Source organism: Papio anubis, chromosome 20, assembly GCF_008728515.1.
Source record: "Papio anubis isolate 15944 chromosome 20, Panubis1.0, whole genome shotgun sequence".
NCBI lineage: Eukaryota > Metazoa > Chordata > Mammalia > Primates > Cercopithecidae > Papio > Papio anubis.
The window spans coordinates 16,960,480-16,979,410 of record NC_044995.1 but is presented as its reverse complement, the minus strand read 5'-3'; the positions used below and the strand labels follow the sequence as shown (position 1 = coordinate 16,979,410).

Below are 18,931 nucleotides of genomic sequence, written 5' to 3'. Positions count from 1 at the left end.
TTAGGGCTGTCTGTGTGACTCACCTTGATCAATGTAAAGTCATAGAAGTGACACTGTCTGCCATTCAAAGGTAGGTCTGTGATGCTGTGCATCTTCTCCATGAGCCTTTTGGAAGACTTTCTTTGGTGAAAGCCAATCACCATTCATTAAGTCTAAGAACTGTGAGAGTCTATTTGAGGAAATTAAAGGCATGAATGGGAAGGTGAGGTAGTGAAGGAAATAATCAGCCAGTTTCCAGGTGTTCACTCAGCCCTAGTGTTGAATTGGGCATGAGTAAAGCATCCCTTGAAATCCCAGCCTAAAAGATCCCTCAGAAAATGTGACTCCCATCACATGATCTACTACTCACATGAGTTCAGTAAACCTGTAAAGCTGGGAGAGATCAAAATAAATGATTGCTTTTAACCAATATGTGTTGGGCGGTTTTCTATGCTGCAATTTATCACAGGAATAGCAGCAAAGCAGAGTCTGCTCACTGTGTCCATGTACATGAATTGTGTCTATTCCAATAATAATCTTCGTGTTCTCTGATCTAAAACCATGACCATTTATTTCCAAAGAGAAACCCCTGGATTCTCCCCACATAAAATGAAAAACTTTTCAAATATTTGCAAATAAGAATAATTGGGATTATTTAAGGGGAATCACTGGGCTCCCGTGATTCTCTATTACTTGGATTGAAAACTTTACATGCAAAACTTGTCATCTTTTTCTTCACTTCTTTCACAGCAGCCCGCACAAAGCCAGGCATAGTGTTCATACACAATAAGCATCCTGAGAACAATGGAAAAATTAAGAAATTCCACATCATTTTCCTCAAGTTATAGGTTTTCCCCAAAGCTACTAGGTACACCTGCATGGCTGTAAACAGCTGTCTAACATTTAAGTGCCGTGAGTCATCTGAGATTGGGTAAGTATTTTGGTTCAGACTGTCTGACGTCAACTACGTACTATAGAAGGATGCTGTTTCTAATGTCTTATCAGACATTCCAGGGACCTTGTCACTCACTCCCTTTGTCACAGGAAGGTTTATCCCCTTTGATTTCCTGATGCCTCCCATAGAATGCCCTGGCCCCTTTTGGGGATGATCACATCCTCTTTCCCCCTCTTAAAGCAAGAACCAAATCATGTGTGGTTTCGTGCTGTTTTAATGACCAAGTGTAGGGGAAAGGGTTGAGGAGGGATAATTCTGTTAGCAGACTCCAGGAATCCCATGGTCAGGTAGAAAGAGGGTTTCCTCAACAATGAGGAGTGTAATCATCTCCATCCATTGCTGACAAGCACTGAGTCCAGGGAGACATCTCTGCGTACTTGAATCATCTTCACATATGATGGTGGGATTCGATGGACAAAGGCGTAAATGTATTCACCATTTACCTTTACCTTTAAGAGGAAAAGTGCATCAGAAAGACAAGTTTTCAGCCTCCTCTCTACTCTGCCCTAGTACCAATAACATTCTCCAAGAAAACTCCTAGTTATACAAGTGAATGTTGTAGATACACTTCTGTTTACAGATGATGTTTTGTACCTATTTGAGACAGTTGCTGACTTTATTTCTAGTTTCCTCTCATTCCTCTTGTGACGTTCTACACTCTGTGTCACACAGTCCCTGTTACTCAGCCTCCCTTTTAAACTGGATGACCCCATTACCAGGGACTGTGTTTCAGGAACCTGAGACCCTGCATCTCACACAGGACCTGCCACAGGGTTACTGCTAGACCATGTTCATTGAAATGCATACTTTTCAGTTCCACGAACTGTGACTGCCTTTCATTATTGATGGCACAGTTCCTCTTTGGAGTAGCCTACATCTGAGGTGTTAGTGGCAAAGAATGAAGCCCAGTGTTCTTAGAGAGTTAAAGGAAGACAGGTCTCATATAACGTAAGATATTATCTTCAACAACTTCTAAGCATAGGAAAAGATCCCTCACATGAATCTGAATGAGATGGGAATCTTTTGGCCTACTCATTAGAGAAAGCAAGAGAGTATGGATATATTCCTTATATTGAGACTATAGAGAAAGTCACCTTACTAGTATTAGTTTTTCAAATTTAACATGCACATATTTTTCAACCAATTTTTTCATTTTTTTGTAATTATGTCCCAATATAAGTATTGGGAGGTTGGTAATGACAAAATGATTTATTTGAAAGCCTGATACAGCATCATTTGTGAGAGCAAAATACTGGGAACAACTTCAATGCCCAACTGAACAATTGAAGCAGCACCATGGATTGAGAATGTCTTCAAGATATATTCTTTGGTAAAAAACCAACTTAGTTCCTAAAGTGTAATGTGTAGAGCAACTTATACCAGGATTTGCTTAAACACAAATGAAATCATAGACATATCTATGTGCTTCCATAGGCAAAGATTTCCTCTGAAGGGGTTGGCTCGGTGGCATATGCCTGTAATCCCACTATATTGGGAGGCTGAGTTGGGCTGATAACTTGAGACTGGGAGTTCAAAACCAGCCTGGCCAACATGGTGAAACCCTGTCTCTGCCAAAAATAAAAAAAATTAGCCAGATGTGGTGGCATGCACCTGTAATCCCAGGTACTTGGGAGGCTAAGGCAAGAGACTCACTTGAATCCGGGAGGTGGAAGTTGCAGTGAGCTGAGATCATGTCACTGCCCTCCAACCTGGATGACAAAGTGAGTCTCTGTCTCAAAAAAAAAAAAAAAAAAAAAAAAAGAGAGATTATTCTCTCTGAAGGAGAGCAGAGCACTGGTACTGTTATTTGTATGAGTAGAATTGGGGCCCAAAAGTGAGACGAAGACGTAAGTTTTGATTGATAGAAAAAACTTTTTTCTTAAGTATGATTGATAGAAAAAACTTTTTTCTTAAGTACATTGTATTCATTCAGCTACATGAAAATTTAAATACTGGCATACGTAGAAATGAGCATTATGTGAAAAGACAGAGGAGATTCTCCACTATTGGGGAAATGGAAGGTGAGCCGACCTTGACCTTGGTCAGATTTGGGAAAGAGCTGAGGACGGCAGTGCAAGCAGAGGGTGCTCTGTGATGAAAACCTGGGGCAGGGGTAGTTATGGGAGATGGGCCCTGAGGGACTGGTGAGGCCAGGTCAATGAGAGCTGCCTCTTGCTCTGGGATCTCAAAGAGCCTGGGTGCTAGGAGCTCCAGGGGTGCTCACCTCATACTCATTGCGACACACATAGATGCGCAGGTCAAATGGTTTGCCATCCTCAAAGGGCACATAGTGTAAATTCTCCTCCAACATCCATATCCCAAACTCACGACTGTTCATGACCACACGACGGCCTAAGTGCACTCGCAAATGGAAGGCAATTTCTGACTCCTCATTCATCTCAGTGTAGAAATCCACCTGCAGCTGTGGTTCATTGCTGAGGGCAAAGCACACAGCATGTTGGACAGGTTCCTTCATTGTGCAGACACACACTTGACACACACACAAATCCCTTCCCCCCTTTACCCAACGAAAAAGTCTCCCCGATGATACTGCAGGCCTGATCCCTGTGGGGATGCTTAAGCTCCTTGTGCCCCCAGCAGGGAGATGCTGTGCTCCTCATCCCCAGATGAAAACTGAGTCACAGCCACTGACCTGGGCCTATGACTTGTTCATTCCCTGAAAATTCTATGCCCCTTGATGAAGAGCCACAGCCCCAACCCACTGAGTGTCCTCCTCCGCTAGACCCCGTGACTGGCCCACAGGTAGTTGCTGCAGATTTCATGCCTGATGCTGGAGGGTCTCCAGGACCTGCACCTGCATGGGGCCTCCATCCTGCCAACTGGACATTTCCACATCACCCACAAATAAGGTCGAACTGTTAGCAAATCTACTCCTTTCTCCTCCACCCTCTCCATTGGACCATGGAGTACTCACACAGAAGAGTCGATCGGTGTCCCTTTGATTATCACGCAGGAACCAACAGACAAAGACACAGGCAGTTTGTATGGCACCTGCCAGAGTATTGAGAGTAAGTGAGAGGTGCAGGGGTCAGGCGCAGTCTCCCCTCCTGTAACATATTCCCATAGTGCAGGAGGTTAGAGATCACAGGGAAGACTCTGTGGACTCTCCCCTTTCACCCTACCACATCAGGACCCCGTGTTCCTGAAGATATGGTGGACCCATAGGTAAGAGCAAGGGTTCAGGAGCCAAGATGCCTGGATTCCGGTCCTCATTCTGCCTTTTACTAGCCGTGCAATCTTAGATCGGTTACTTGACTTCCTCAGTTTCCCTAAAACAAAGAGGATTATCACGAATTCCTACTTTGTAAGAAATTCTTTATAATAGAGCAGTTAATATATGTAAACCTTTTCCCCTAATCCCTGGCATGGGTAGGGCCTGTTAGTGGTGACTTAACAGAACCGGGGAGTCCTCCTGAGACACTGACCTGCCTTCATTTTCAACTCTGAAAATGAAAACAAGACTTGAGGATGTAAGAATTTAGAAATTCACTCCAGTGAGAAACAACACTTGTTGAAAGAGAGAGAAATGATGAAAGAACAGGAAACGCCTGTGTGTGGGAGGCACATGCATCACGATCATCAAGGGCAATGGACGTCCTTCCAAGAAGGGGACACATTACTGAGAGCACAGCCCCAGTACTTGCACAAAAGAAGCCTGTGGGTCAGAGACATAACTGGAGGGAACGATTGATTTCTACCATGACTACAAGTGGTGGATGATTTTTCTGTATTTTTGAGATAGGGTCTTGCTCCGTTGCCCAGGCTGACATGCAGTGGTGCGATAATAGCTCAATGAAACGTCGAACTACTGGGCTGCAGTGATCCTCACACATCTGCCCCCTCTTGTGTAGCTGGGGCGAAAGGTGCCTGCCCCTCTGACAGTCTGATATTTAAAGTTTTTTAAAGAAAGGGTCTCACTATGATACCCAGACCAGTCTCAAACTTCTGGCCTCAAGTTATCCTCTCATCTTTGTCTCTCAAATTGGTGGGATGATGGCCATGAGCCAGTGAACCCAGCTGCTTTGTTGATTAATCTCCACTGTAAGCTCTGTCTGAACTGAGACTAAACTGTTCCTTCATGGGTGGAGGAACAAGTTTAGACTCAGTTGAGACAGAGCTTACAGTGGGTATTTTACGTGATTCAGTCTCTGAAACCATGGCCTCTAATGTCCTTCTCTAGCAAACCTCCTGTCTCACAATGAAAAGTACAGGATAGGCTGGAGACAGGGAAGCTGAGCCTGGGAGGCAAGAGCCAGTGGTCACTCTGTGCAGACCCCACCTGAGGAACCATCACCCCCATAGTCTGCATTCCTCTTCCCCACTCTTACTGGGAAGAGACATCTACTGATCATACATTCCACTCTCACAAGTGATCTGAAACAAGTCCTTGGTAACTCACAATCTCCAAGATCCCCACCAGTTAAGCCATCTGGGATTCACATTGCCACACATGAAAAGACACACAGTTCCTTCATCAGAGATGCTGCTGTGTGGGGAGGAACCTTCACATGCACAGAAGGCCACACGTATGTTTTCCCTTCAATACCCAGTCACATCCCAGCACACACATCCACAGTCACACAGAGCCATGCCACTCACTGAGTCACACACACCTGTTCACTGTATGCATAAAGATGCTCATGCACTGGTCTGGCTCTGCACAAACACACATATCACAAAGAGGAAGACAAAGCACAATCACCCCTTACACTGATACACACACCTGCTTGACCTGGTGGGCCACCTTCCACCTAAAGTCATATCATCTCAGCAGAGTTCACTCTCATCAGACACCACCTCATGCTCACACAGGGTTACATTGGTCCAGGATCCACACCCCACATGGTACAAGCATCTCAGATACCTAGCCTCAGTGTTTCTCTTCCACACACCCAGAACTCTCAGTAAAGCATTCACAGTAGGAATGCTCATATTTTCATCTCATAAAATACCCCATTTCTTTCTTGGTTTGTGTGACGTGAGATTATTGAAGGCTGTGCCTTTTCAACTCACAGTTAGAAATGACATTGTTCTCTCCCTCTGGGCGACCTTCGGAATTGTGTCCAGTCTTCTGAGTGAATCTCTGAGTTGCAGCACTTAAATGACCCCTTTAAGCCTTGCCCTCTGGCTTCATTCCAGATTCCAGGCTCCTCCCAGCAAGCTTTCCTTGCAGCATGAGAAAGGGTCAGGTGTCACGAAGAAACTCAGTCACAATCATAGCTATTTGCAAGTCTGTGTCTGTAATGCAGCAGAAATGACAGTGGGGAAGGTATCAGGCTGTGGATGGGGTTACCAGGGAAATGCATAGATAAGGATGATGGAGTGAGGGGTAGCGATTGTAAAGCCCAGCCTTTGTGCCTCTCAAGCCTTTTCTCCACTATGCAGAGTCTACCCAGAAGTTGTACATTTCCCCAATTTTGTACAATGGCTAAACAAGAAAAAAAAGTTGGAGATTTTGGGAAAACATGTTAGCCCTATAAGGCAATTCTTCTCCCTGCCTTTAAACGTTCTGGGACAGCACTGACGTTGATCCTGAGGAGGATCTGGGGAGAGAAGTAGAGAAAGTTCTTGAATGAACCTGCCCCACACTAAGCCACTTGGCTTTGCCAGGTAAGGGCCACTTTCATCTGACTGTCACACACTTGGGCTCCAGCTACACCCTCTGTTGATGTCCATGCAAATCAAAGTTTCAGAGACACTGTTTCTTCTGCATATTTGGGAGAAAGGTGAGATTTATTACTATTATTATTATACTTTAATTTCTAGGGTACATGTGCACAATGTGCAGGTTTGTTACATAGGTATACATGTCCTATGTTGGTTTGCTGCACCCATTAACTCGTCATTTACATTAGGTATTTCTTCTAATGCTATCCCTCTCCATCCCCCCCCACCCCAGACAGGCCCCCATGTGTGATGTTTCCCGCCCTGTGTCCAAGTGTTCTCATTGTACAATTCCCACCTATGAGTGAGAACATGCAGTGTTTGGTTTTCTCTCCTTGTGATAGTTTGCTCAGAATGACAGTTTCCAGCTTCATCCATGTCCCTGCAAAGGACATGAACTCATCCTTTTTTATGGCTGCCTAGAATTCCATGGTGTATGTGTGCCACATTTTCTTAATTCAGTCTATCATTGATGGACATTTGGTTTGGTTCCAAGTCTTTGCTATTGTGAATAGCACTGCAATAAACATATGCATGCATCTGTCTTTATAGCAGCATGATTTATAATCCTTTGGTTATATACCCAGTAATGGGATTACTGGGTCAAATGGTATTTTTAGTTCTAGATCCTTGAGGAATCACCACACTGTCTTCCACAATGGTTGAACTAGTTTACAGTCCCACCGACAGTGTAAAAGCGTTCCTGTTTCTCCACATCCTCTCCAGCATCTGTTGTTTCCTGACTTTTTAATGATCGCCATTCTAACTGGTGTCAGATGGTATCTCATTGTGGTTTTGATTTGCATTTCTCTGATGGTGAGTGATGATAAGCATTTTTTCATGTGTCTGTTGGCTGCATAAATGTCTTCTTTTGAGAAGTGTCTGTTCATATGCTTTGCCCACTTTTTGATGGGGTTGTTTGTTTTTTTCTTGTAAATTTGTTTAAGTTCTTTGTAGATTCTGGATATTAGTTAGCCCTTTGTCAGATGGGTAGATTGCAAAAATTTTCTCTCATTCTGTAGATTGCCTATTCTGTCCCACACTAAGCCACTTGGCTTTGCCAGGTAAGAGCCACTTACCTGCCAGGTTGCCCACTCTGATGGTAGTTTCTTTTGCTGTGCAGAAGCTCTTCAGTTTAATTAGATCCCGTTTGTCTATCTTGGCTTTTGTTGCCATTGCTTTTGGCGTTTTAGTCATGAAGTCCTTGCCCTTGCCTATATCCTAAATGGTATTGCCTAGGTTTTTTTCCCCAGGGTTTTCATGGTTTAACATTTAAATCTTTAATCCATCTTGAATTAAGTTTTGTATAAGGTGTAAGGAAGGGATCCAGTTTCAGCTTTCTACATATGGCTAGCCAGTTTTCCCAGCACCATTTATTAAATAGGGAATCCTTTCCCCATTTCTTGTTTTTGTCAGGTTTGTCAAAGATCAGATGGTTGTAGATGTGTGGTGTTATTTCTGAGGGCTGTGTTGTGTTCCATTGGTCTATCTCTGTTTTGGTACCAGTACCATGCTGTTTTGGTTACTGTAACCTTGTAGTGTACTTTGAAGTCAGGTAGCATGATGCCTCAAGCTTTGTTCTTTTTACTTACGATTGTCTTGGCAATGCGGGCTCTTTTTTGGTTCCATATGAACTTTAAAGCAGTTTTTTCCAATTCTGTGAAGAAAGTCATTGGTAACTTGATGGGGATGGCATTGAATCTATAAATTACCTTGGGCAGTATGGCCATTTTCATGATATTGATTCTTCCTATCCATGAGCATGGAATGTTCTTCCATTTGTTTGTATTCTCTTTTATTTCATTGAGCAGTGGTTGGTCGTTCTCCTTGAAGAGGTTCTTCACATCCCTTGTAAGTTGGATTCCTAGGTATTTTATTCTCTTTGTAGCAATTGTGAATGGGAGTTCACTCATGATTTGGCTGTCTGTTTGTCTGTTATTGGTGTTTGGGAATGCTTGTGATTTTTTGCACATTGATTTTGTATCCTGAGACTTTGCTGAAGTTGCTTATCAACTTAAGGAGATTTTGGGCTGCGACAATGGGGTTTTCTAAATATACAATAATGTCATCTGCAAACAGGGACACTTTGACTTCCTCTTTTCCTAATTGAATACCATTTATTTCGTTCTCCTGCCTGATTGCCCTGTCCAGAACTTCCAACACTGTGTTGAATAGGAGTGGTGAGAGAGGGCATCCCCATCTTGTGTCAGTTTTCAAAGGGAATGCTTTCAGTTTTTGCTCATTCAGTATGATATTGGCTGTGGGTTTGTTATAAATAGCTCTTATTATTTTGAGATACGTTCCATCAATACCTAGTTTATTGAGAGTTTTTAGCATGAAGGGCTGTTGAATTCTGTCGAAGGCCTTTTCTGCATCTATTGAGATAATCATGTGGTTTTTGTCACTGGTTCTGTTTATGTGATGGATTACATTTATTGATTTGTATATGTCGGACCAGTCTTGCATCCCCTGTATGAAGCCGACTTGATTGTGGTGGACAAGATTTTTGGTGTGCTGCCAGATTCAGTTTACCAGTATTTTATTGAGGATTTTTGCATCGATGTTCATCAGGGATATTGCTCTAAAATTCTCTTTTGTTGTTGTTGTTGTGTCTCTGCTAGGCTTTGGTATCAGGGTGATACTGGCCTCATAAAACGAGCTAGGGAGGATTCCCTCTTTTTCTATTGATTGGAATAGTTTCAGAAGGAATGGTTCCAGTTCCTCCTTGTACCTCTGGTAGACTTCAGCTGTGAATCCATCTGATCCTGGACTTTTTTTTTGGTTGGTAGGCTATTAATTATTGCCTCAATTTCCAAGTCTGTTATTGGTCTATTCAGAGATTCAGATTCTTCCTGGTTTAGTCTTGGGAGGGTGTATGTGTCCAGGAATATATCCATTTCTTCTAGATTTTCTAGTTTATTTGCATAGAGGTATTTATAGTATTCTCTGATGGTAGTTTGTATTTCTGTGGGATCAGTGGTGATATCCTCTTTATAATTTTTATTGCATCTATTTGATTCTTCTCTCTTTTCTTCTTTATTAGTCTGGCTAGTGGTCTATCAATTTTGTTGATCTTTTCAAAAAACTAGCTCCTGGATTCACTGATTTTTTTGATGGTTTTTTTTTGTGTGTGTGTCTCTATCTCCTTCAGTTCTGCTCTGATCTTAGTTATTTCTTGCCTTCTGCTAGCTTTTGAATGTGTTTACTCTTGGGTCTCTAGTTCTTTTAATTGTGATGTTAGGGTGTCAATATTAGATCTTTCCTGTTTTCCCTTGTGGGCATTTAGTGCTACAGATTTCCCTCTACATACTGCTTTAAATGTGTCCCAGAGATTCTGGTATGTTGTGTCTTTGTTCTCATTGGTTTCAAAGAACATCTTTATTTCTGCCTTCATTTTGTTATGTACCCAGTAGTCATTCAGGAGCAGGTTGTTCAGTTTCCATGTAGTTGAGCTGTTTTGAGTGAGTTTCTTAATCCTGAGTTCTAGTTTGATTGCACTGTGGTCTGAGAGACAGTTTATTGTGATTTCTGTTGTCTTACGTTTGCTAGGAGTGCTTTACTTCCAACTATGTGGTCAATTTTGGAATAAGTGCGATGTGCTGAGAAGAATGTATATTCTGTTGATTTGGGGTGGAGAGTTCTGTAGATGTCTATTAAGTCTACTTGATCCAGAGCTGAGTTCAAATCCTGGATATCCTTGTTAACCTTCTGTCTCAGTGAGCTGTCTAACATCGACAGTGGGGTGTTAAAGTCTCCCATTATTATTGTATGGGAGTCTAAGTGTCTTTGCAGGTGTCTAAGGACTTGCTTTATGAATCTGGATGCTCCTGTATTGGGTGCATATATATTTAGGATAGTTAGCTCTTGTTGAATTGATCCTTTTACCATTATGTAATGGCCTTCTTTGTCTCTTTTGATCTTTGTTGGTTTAAAGTCTGTTTTATCAGAGACTAGGATTGCCACTCCTGCTTTTTTTTGCTTTCCATTTGCTTGGTAGATCTTCCTCTATCCCTTTATTTTGAGCCTATGTGTGTCTCTGCACATGAGATGGGTCTCCTGAATACAGCACACTGATGGGTCTTGACTCTTTATCCAATTTGCTAGTCTGTGTCTTTTAATTGGGGCATTTAGCCCATTTACATTTAAGGTTAATATTGTTATGTGTGAATTTGATCCTGTCATTATGATGTTAGCTGATTATTTTACCCGTTAGTTGATGCAGTTTCTTGCTAGCATCAATGGTCTTTACAATTTGGCATGTTTTTGTAGTGGCTGGTACCAGTTGTTCCTTTCCATGTTTAGTGCTTCCTTCAGGAGCTCTTGTAAGGCAGGCCTGGTGGTGACAAAATCTCTCAGCATTTGCTTCTCTGTAAAGAATTTTATTTCTCCTTCAGTTATGAAGCTTAGTTTGGCTGGATATGAAATTCTGGGTTGAAAATTCTTTTCTTTAAGAATGTTGAATATTGGCCCCAAGTCTCTTCTGGCTTGTAGGGTTTCTGCCAGGAGACCTGCTGTTAGTCTGATGGACTTCTCTCTGTGGGTAACCTGACCTTTCTCTCTAGCTGCCCTGAACATTTTTTCCTTCATTTCAACCTTGGCTAATCTGAGAATTATGTGTCTTGGGTTGCTGTTCTCGAGGAGTATCTTTGTGGTATTCTCTGTATTTCCTGAATTTGAATGTTGGCCTGCCTTGCTAGGTTGGCAAGTTCTCCTGGATAATATCCTGAAGAGTGTTTTCCAACTTGGTTCCATTCTCCCCATCACTTTCTGGTACACCAATCCAATGTAGATTTGTTCTTTTCACATTGTCCCATATTTCTTGGAGGCTTTGTTTGTTTGTTTTTACTCTTTTTTCTCTAAACTTCACTTCTCACTTTATTTCATTAATTTGATCTTCGATCACTGTTACCCTTTCTTCCACTTGATTGAATCGGCTACTGAAGCTTGTGCATGCATCACGTAGTTCTCATGCCATGGTTTTCAGCTCCATCAGGTCATTTAAGGTCTTCTCTACACTGTTTATTCTAGTTAGCCATTCATCTAATCTTTTTTCAAGATTTTTAGCTTCCTTGCAATGGGTTCAAAGAACCTCCTTTAGCTCGGAGAAGTTTGTTATTACCAACCTTCTGAAGCCTACTTCTGTCAGCTCATCAAAGTCAGTCTGTGTCCAGCTTTGTTCTGGTGCTGGTGAGGAGCCACGATCCTTTGGAGGAGAAGAGGCACTCTGGTTTTTCAAGTTTTCAGCTTTTCTTCTCTGGTTCCCTATCTTTGTGGTTTTACAGCATTTTTGATGCTGGTGACCTACAGATGGGGTTTTGGTGTGGATGTCCTTCTTGTTGATGTTGATGCTATTCCTTTCTGTTTGTTAGTTTTCCTTCTAACACTCAGGTCCCTCAGCTGCGGGTCTGTTTGAGTTTGCTGGAGGTCCACTCCAGACGCTGTTTGCCTGGGTATCACCAGCGGAGGCTGCAGAACAGCAAATATTGCAGAACCGCAAATATTGCTGCCTGATCCTTCCTCCAGAAGCTTTGTCCCAGAGGGATACGCACCTGTATGAGGTGTCAGTCGGCCCCTTTTGGGAGCTGTCTCCCAGTTAGGCTACAAGGGGGTCAGGGACCCACTTGGGGAAGTAGGCTGTTGGTTCTCAGAGCTCAAACACCGTGCTGGGAGAACCATGCTCTCTTCAGACCTGTCAGACTGGGACATTTAAGTCTGCAGAAATTTCTGCTGCCTGGTGTTCAGCTATGCCCTGCCCCCAGAGGGGGGGTTTACAGAGGCAGCAGGCCTTACAGAGCTGTGGTGGGCTCTGCCCAGTTTGAGCTTCCCAGCCACTTTGTTTACCTACGCAAGCCTCAGGAATGGTGGACACCCCTCCCCCTGCCAGGCTGCTGCCTCCCAAGTCGACCTCAGACTGCCGGGCTAGCAGTGAGCAAGGCTCTGTGGGCATGGGACCTGTGGAGCCAGGCGCAGGATATAATCTCCTGGTGTACCGTTTGCTAAGACCATTGGAAAAGCACAGTATTTGGTTGGCAGCCTCCCGATTTTCCAGGTACAGTCTGTCATGGCTTCCCTTTGCTAGGAAAGGGAATTCCCCCGACCCCTTGTGCTTCCCGGGTGAGGCGATGCCCCGCCCTGCTTCAGTTCACCCTCCTTGGGCTGCACCCACTGTCCAACCAGTCCCAATGAGATGAACCAGGTACCTCAGTTGTAAATGCAGAAGTCACCGTCTTCTGCGTTGATCATGCTGGGAGCCACAGATCAGAGCTGTTCCTATTCGGCCATCTTGGAACAGAATTGAGATTTGTTTTTTTCTTTGATTTATTTTTCCTTTTATTTTAGGTTCAGTGGTACATATGCAGATAAAGTTGTGTCATGGGTTTTGTGGTAAATATGATTTCTTCATCTGGGTACTAAGCATAGTACTCAATAGTTATTTTTTGCTCCTATTGTACCTTTCACCCTCCACCCTCAAGTAGGTCCCAGTGTGTGTTGTTCTCCTCTTAGTGTCCATGAGTCTCATCATTTAGTTCACTCTTATAAGTGAGAACATACCGTATTTGGTTTTTTGTTCCTGCATTAGTTTGCTGAGAATAATGACTTCCAGCTCCATCCATGTTAATGCAAAAGACATAATCTCACTCTTTTGTAGGACTGCATAGTATTCCATTGTATACATATACCACATTTTCTGTATTTAATCTGTCCTTGATGAGCATTTGGGTTCATTCCATGTCTTTGCTATTGTGAATAGTTTTGCAATGAACATTCATGTGCATATGTCTTTATGGCAGAATGATTTCTATTATTCTGGGTATACACCCAGTGATGGAATTGCTGGGTTGAATGGTAGTTCTGTTGTTGGCTGTTTCAGGAATCACCATGCTGCTTTCCACAATGGGTGAACTAATTTACACTTCCACCAACAATGTGTAAGTGCTCCCTTTTCTTCATAACCTTGTCAGTATCTGTCCTTTTCTGACTTTTTAATAAGAGCCATTCTGACTGGTGTGAGATGGTATCTCATTTTGGTGTTGATTTGTTTTTCTCTAATGTTCAGTGATGTTAAGCTTTTATTATATGCTTTTTGGCCACCTGTATGTCCACTTTTGAAAAGTGTCTGTTCCTGTCCTATGCTCATCTTTTTTTGTGGTTGTTTTAAAACAGGTCTCACCCTGACACACAGGCTGGAGTGGTGTGGCACCGTCTCAGCTCACTGCACCCTCTGGCTCCTGGGCTCAGGTGATCCTCCCAGCTCAGCCTCCTGAGTAGCTGGGACTACAGGCTCATGTCGCCATGCCAGGCTAATATTTTCTAATTTTAGTAGAGACGGGTTTTTGCCATGTTACCCAGCCTGTTCTCAAATTCCTGGGCTCAAGCCATCCACCAGCCTTGGCTGCCCAACGTGCTGGAATTACAGGCATGAGCCATTGTGCTAAGCCCTTTACCCACTCTTTTATGGGTTTGTTTTTTCTTTCTTGTAAAGTTGTTGAAGTTTCTTATAGATTCTCAGATACTAGATCTTCTTCAGATACATAGTTTGGAAGTATTTTCTCACATTCTGTAGGTGTGTTTGTAGTTCTCTCATTCCAGCGTGTTTCTAGTTTTGGATTTTACATTTAAGTCTTTAATCCATCTTGAATTGATTTTTGTATATGGTTTAAAGAAGGAGTTCGGTTTCAGTATTCTGCATATGGCTAGCCAGTTCTCCCAGCATCATTTCTTGAACAGGGAGTCTTTTCTTCATTGCTTGTTTGGTCAGATTTATTGAAGATCAGATAGTTGTAGGTGTATGGCCTTATTTCTGGGGTCTCCATTCTGTTCCATTGGTCTAGGTGTCTGAGACCACCATGTTTGGCAGGCTGGTCTCCAGTTATCTTCTGACCTCATGATAGGCCTGCCTCAGCCTCCCAAAGTGCTGGAATTACAGGTGTGAGCCACCATGCCCAGCCCCTTTGCCTACTTTTTAATGGAGTTGTTTGTCTTTTCTTGCAAAGTTACTGAAGTTCCTTGTAGATGCTAGATATAAGACCTTTTTCAGATACAAAATTTTCACATATTTTCTCCCATTCTGTAGATTGTCTGTTGACTCTGTTGATAGTTTCTGTTGCTGTGCAGAAGCTCTTTAGCTTAAATAAATCCACTGTCAATTTTTGCTTTTCTTGTGATTGCTTTTGGCATGTTTGTCATAAAACTTTTTTCCATTTCTACATTCAGAATGATATTACCTATGTAGTCTTCCAGGGTTTTTATAGTTTTGCATTTACATTTAAGTCTTTAACCCATATTGAGTTGATTTTTCTATATAATGTGAGGAAGAAGTTCAGTTTCAATCATCTGCATATGACTAGGCAGTTACTCAGAACCATTTCTTGAATAGGAAATCCTTTTTACATTGCTTGTTTGGTCAGCTTAGTCGAAAGTCAGATGGTTGTAGGTGTGCGACCTTATTTCTGGGCTCTCTCTTCTGTCCCACTGGTCTGCGTGTCTGTTTTTGTACCAGCACCATACTGTCCAGTTACTGTGGCCCCGTAGTACAGTTTGATGTTGGGTAATGTGATGTTTCCAGCTTGGTTCTTTTTGCTTAGAATTGTCTTGGTTATTCAACTCATTCTTGGTTCCATGTGTATTTTAAAATAGTTTTTTCTAATTCTATGAAGGATTTCATAGGTAGTTCAATAGAAATAGCATTGAATCTGTACATTTCTTTGGGCAGTATGGCTGTTTTAATGATAATGACTCTTGCTATCTAAGAGCAGGGGATGTTTTTCCATTTGGTTGGATCATCTCTGGTTTTTTAAGCAATGTTTTGTAATTCTCAGGGTAACAATCTTACACCTCCTGGTTAGCTGTATTTCTAGGTATTTTATTCTTTTTATGGCAATCATGAATGAAACTGCAGTCCTGATTTGGCCCTGTGCTTCACTGTTGTTGGCATATAGGAGTTCTAGTGATTTTTGCACATTGATTTTGTGTCCTGAAACCAGCTTAAGAATCGTTAGGGTGGTGACTATGATATTTTCTAGATATGGAATCAGGTCTGCAAACAGGGATTGTTTGACCTCTCTTTCTGTTTGGATGCCCTTTCTTTCTTTCTCTTGCCTGATTGCTCTGGCCAGGACTTCAACACTATGTTGAAGAGGAGGGGTGAGAGAGAGCACTGCAGAAATCGTGGTCTGAAAATCCAAATTCAATTCCTGCTCCATTCATCATACATTTTTTGAGGTGTGATTTATCAAATACAAAACAGAACAAAACAAAAAATTTCTCTGTTAATTCTGTGTTATTGGCCCCTCACTTGCAAATACAGGCCCATAAGCACCAGATCTCAGCACCACGGACAGCACCACAGAAGAAACGCAGCTTTGGGAGACTTGGACATCAAGGACAACATTGTCAAAGAGTAGATTTATTCTTTGGGGGCTTTCAGCAAAAACAGAAAAGCCCTAAAGACCTTTCAGTAGGTAAGCTTTTAGAGTGCAGAAATAACCTACTGTGTTTTGAGCAATGATGTATTTGCTGGGAGAAGACCATAAATTTGGGTGGACAAGCATGAAAGAGACATTGAGTAAGTCTCCAGAGGCAAATAAAAAATCGTTTGTTCAACATTGGTTCCTTGGCTCTATGTCTTCTCTTTTTATCTGAGACATCACTCCTGGCCATGATGAGCATAGGGTAGTAGCTGGTATGAAGATGAGTGTAACAAATGGCCTAAATGAGCTGAACTGAACTGGTGAATATCAGTCAAGAAAAGGCAGTCACTGTGTGTTTGTATAGTAGGGGCAGCATGTAGGACACTGTAGGTTTTTCAAATACAATGGGCATCATCCAGCGACATGTAGATATGAAATCAAATTCACGTTCTGCTCAGAAATTCATGGGTTCCAAGATAGTTTTTATCCACTCAGAGCAAGAATTGCCTAATTCCCCAAGAAATAGTTTCCATGCTGATGAGGGCCTATGAACCATCATCAAAACAGAGAGGTGACCAAAACTGTGAGAGGGATGATATAAGGAGGAAAGTGTACCTAACAAGAACCTGAGACTTTGCAGTGAAAGTGGAGGGAATTTCAGTTCATACAGGAAAGCAACAAGAAAGGCACGAAGATGTCATTTACTATGCATTGACATCTCAAGGTATCTGGATATTAGCTTAAAGGAGGGCAAGGAGAGAGGCATACCCATGAGTAAGGTTGGAGTTGAACAAGCTGTGGCAATGAACATGGAAAGAGAGGATGAAGATGATCAAGTTGACACCTGTGATAGGCCCTGCAGACAAAGAGGCTATTTGTTGAGACCCTTTTCAATCTGCATTGTTTGGCTTTTAGGTAATATATTGTTTATCTTCTCGTAAATGGTTCTCTATTTGTGCTATGAACCAGATGACAACAGTTCTTATAGAGGGAAAAGGGCTGTCATTGTTCCTACTTGGTAGGAGTTCTAAGAAGCTGACAGTAGAAGGTGGAACCAATTGTCGCAGAGTAACGTTTTCAGAGAAGTTGAAAATAGGGGTCTTGCTGATTTCAGCAGTGATGAACCAGTGACGGATGCCTATTTTTTTTGTTTGTTTGTATTGTTTTTTTTGTTTTAATTTTTATTCATGTACAAAAGGCTAGCACAATTTCTTTCACTGAGTGGATGTCTTGCTTATTAATTCAAGGAACAACACTTAATCCAACTTAAAGAGACCTATATCCTTTAAGTACATATAGAAACAGAAGCGGCACATATCAAGACAATATTTTCAGACAAGGCGATGCTAGTTTGAGCAGATGCAACAAGGGTGAGAACCCTGGCTGATTTTTTTTTTGTGGGTGGCTCCAGTAGAGCTGTTGGTGACCCATCTTGCTTTCAGGGTGCTGCTTATTATCTTTTGCCCCTCTAAAATAAGTGTGTTCACTGCATTTTCCTACATCTGTTTTAGTCTTGTATGTTTAATTTGTATAGGGCAGATAATGTATTTCTTTAGTGCTTATGTTGAAAGAAAGTGCATCTGATAATTTGTAGTCACTTCATGGACACCAGATCCTGATGGGATGATAACATTGTGGACGTCAATCTGAGCCTGTTCCTATAAGTGTATTACCTTCAGTGGTTCCTTACAGAATTAGTGCTTTTGGTATATGGGAAACACGTAAGCCAGTGAGGACTGAATGGAAATAGTTGCCAAGGATGCTCCCTCATGACTACATGTCAAAATAACCACATCTTATGAAACCCTCCTCCCTTTGATTTGGGCTTGTGTATGGCTCAGTTTGATCCATATAATGTCATAGAAGTGACACTGTCCACCTTTCTTTTTTTTTTTTTTTTTTTTTTGAGGCGGAGTCTTGCTGGGTAGCCCGGGCTGGAGTGCAGTGGCCGGATCTCAGCTCACTGCAAGCTCCGCCTCCCGGGTTTACGCCATTCTTCTGCCTCAGCCTCCCAAGTAGCTGGGACTACAGGCGCCCGCCACCTCGCCCGGCTAGTTTTTTGTATTTTTAGTAGAGACGGGGTTTCACGGTGTTAGCCAGGATGGTCTCGATCTCCTGACCTCGTGATCCGCCCGTCTCGGCCTCCCAAAGTGCTGGGATTACAGGCTTGAGCCACCGCGCCCGGCCCAACACTGTCCACCTTTCAAAGCCAGGTCCTATGATGCCTTGCACCTTCTTCCTGAGCCTTTTGGAAGGCTTTCTTTGGTGGCAGCCAATCATCATTCCTTAAGTCCAAGAACCATGAGACTCTTATGATTTGAGGGAATTCAAGGCATGAATGGGGAAGTGACGTAGGAAAGGAGATAATCAGCCAACCCGTAGGTGTTCACCCAGCCCTTGTGTTGAGTCAGACATGAGTGAAGCATCCTCTGGAATCCCAAACTAAAAGATACTTCAGAAAACATGACTTCACCACATGATCTACTACCCACATGAGTCCAGTTAACCAAGAAAGATCGGAGTAAATGATTTCTCTAAGCCAACATGTGTTGGGAGATTTGCTGTGCTGCAATGCCTAATGAAACAGCAGCAAAGCAAGGTCAGCTTACTGTGTCCATGTGTATGAATCGTGTCCATCCCAAAAATAAACTACATATTTTCTGATCTAAAACCATGACCACTTGTTTTTAAACAGAAATCCCAGGATTCTGCCACATACTTTGGAAAAATCTCGCAATTATTATTATTATTTTTTAGTTTTTTAAAAATTATACTTTAGTTCTGGGTTACATGTGCAGAACGTGCAGTTTTGTTACATAGATAGACACGTGCCATGGTGGTTTGCTGCACCCATCAACCTGTCACCTACATTAGGTATTTCTCCTAATGTTATCCCTCCCCT

At 42.4% G+C, this 18,931-nt stretch overlaps 2 protein-coding genes across 3 annotated transcripts in view; one reads left to right on the top strand and one right to left on the bottom strand.

The window, feature by feature from the left end:
- LGALS14 (lectin, galactoside-binding, soluble, 14) overlaps nt 1–18,931 on the top strand; it is a 114,659-nt gene that overhangs the window by 16,703 nt on the left and 79,025 nt on the right. The window lies entirely within an intron of this gene.
- On the bottom strand, nt 1,134–5,113 carry LOC101010710 (galectin-16). The gene is made up of 4 exons (XM_009194459.3): nt 5,092–5,113; nt 3,870–4,002; nt 3,159–3,369; nt 1,134–1,383 (listed from the first exon to the last, which is right to left on the bottom strand). Exons 1-4 carry the CDS (start codon nt 5,111–5,113, stop codon nt 1,258–1,260), a joined length of 492 nt encoding a protein of 163 aa, XP_009192723.3. The 3' UTR covers nt 1,134–1,257.

Excerpts from the sequence above, each read along its gene's own strand:
- LOC101010710 (XM_009194459.3), bottom strand. The coding sequence starts at position 5,113 with ATGGTTTCAGAGACTGAATCAC. Across the intron at positions 3,370-3,869 it reads ACACCGATCGACTCTTCTGT|CAATGAACCACAGCTGCAGG; the intron begins GTGAGTACTCCA and ends CTTTGCCCTCAG. Across the intron at positions 1,384-3,158 it reads TGTGTCGCAATGAGTATGAG|GTAAAGGTAAATGGTGAATA; the intron begins GTGAGCACCCCT and ends TTCCTCTTAAAG.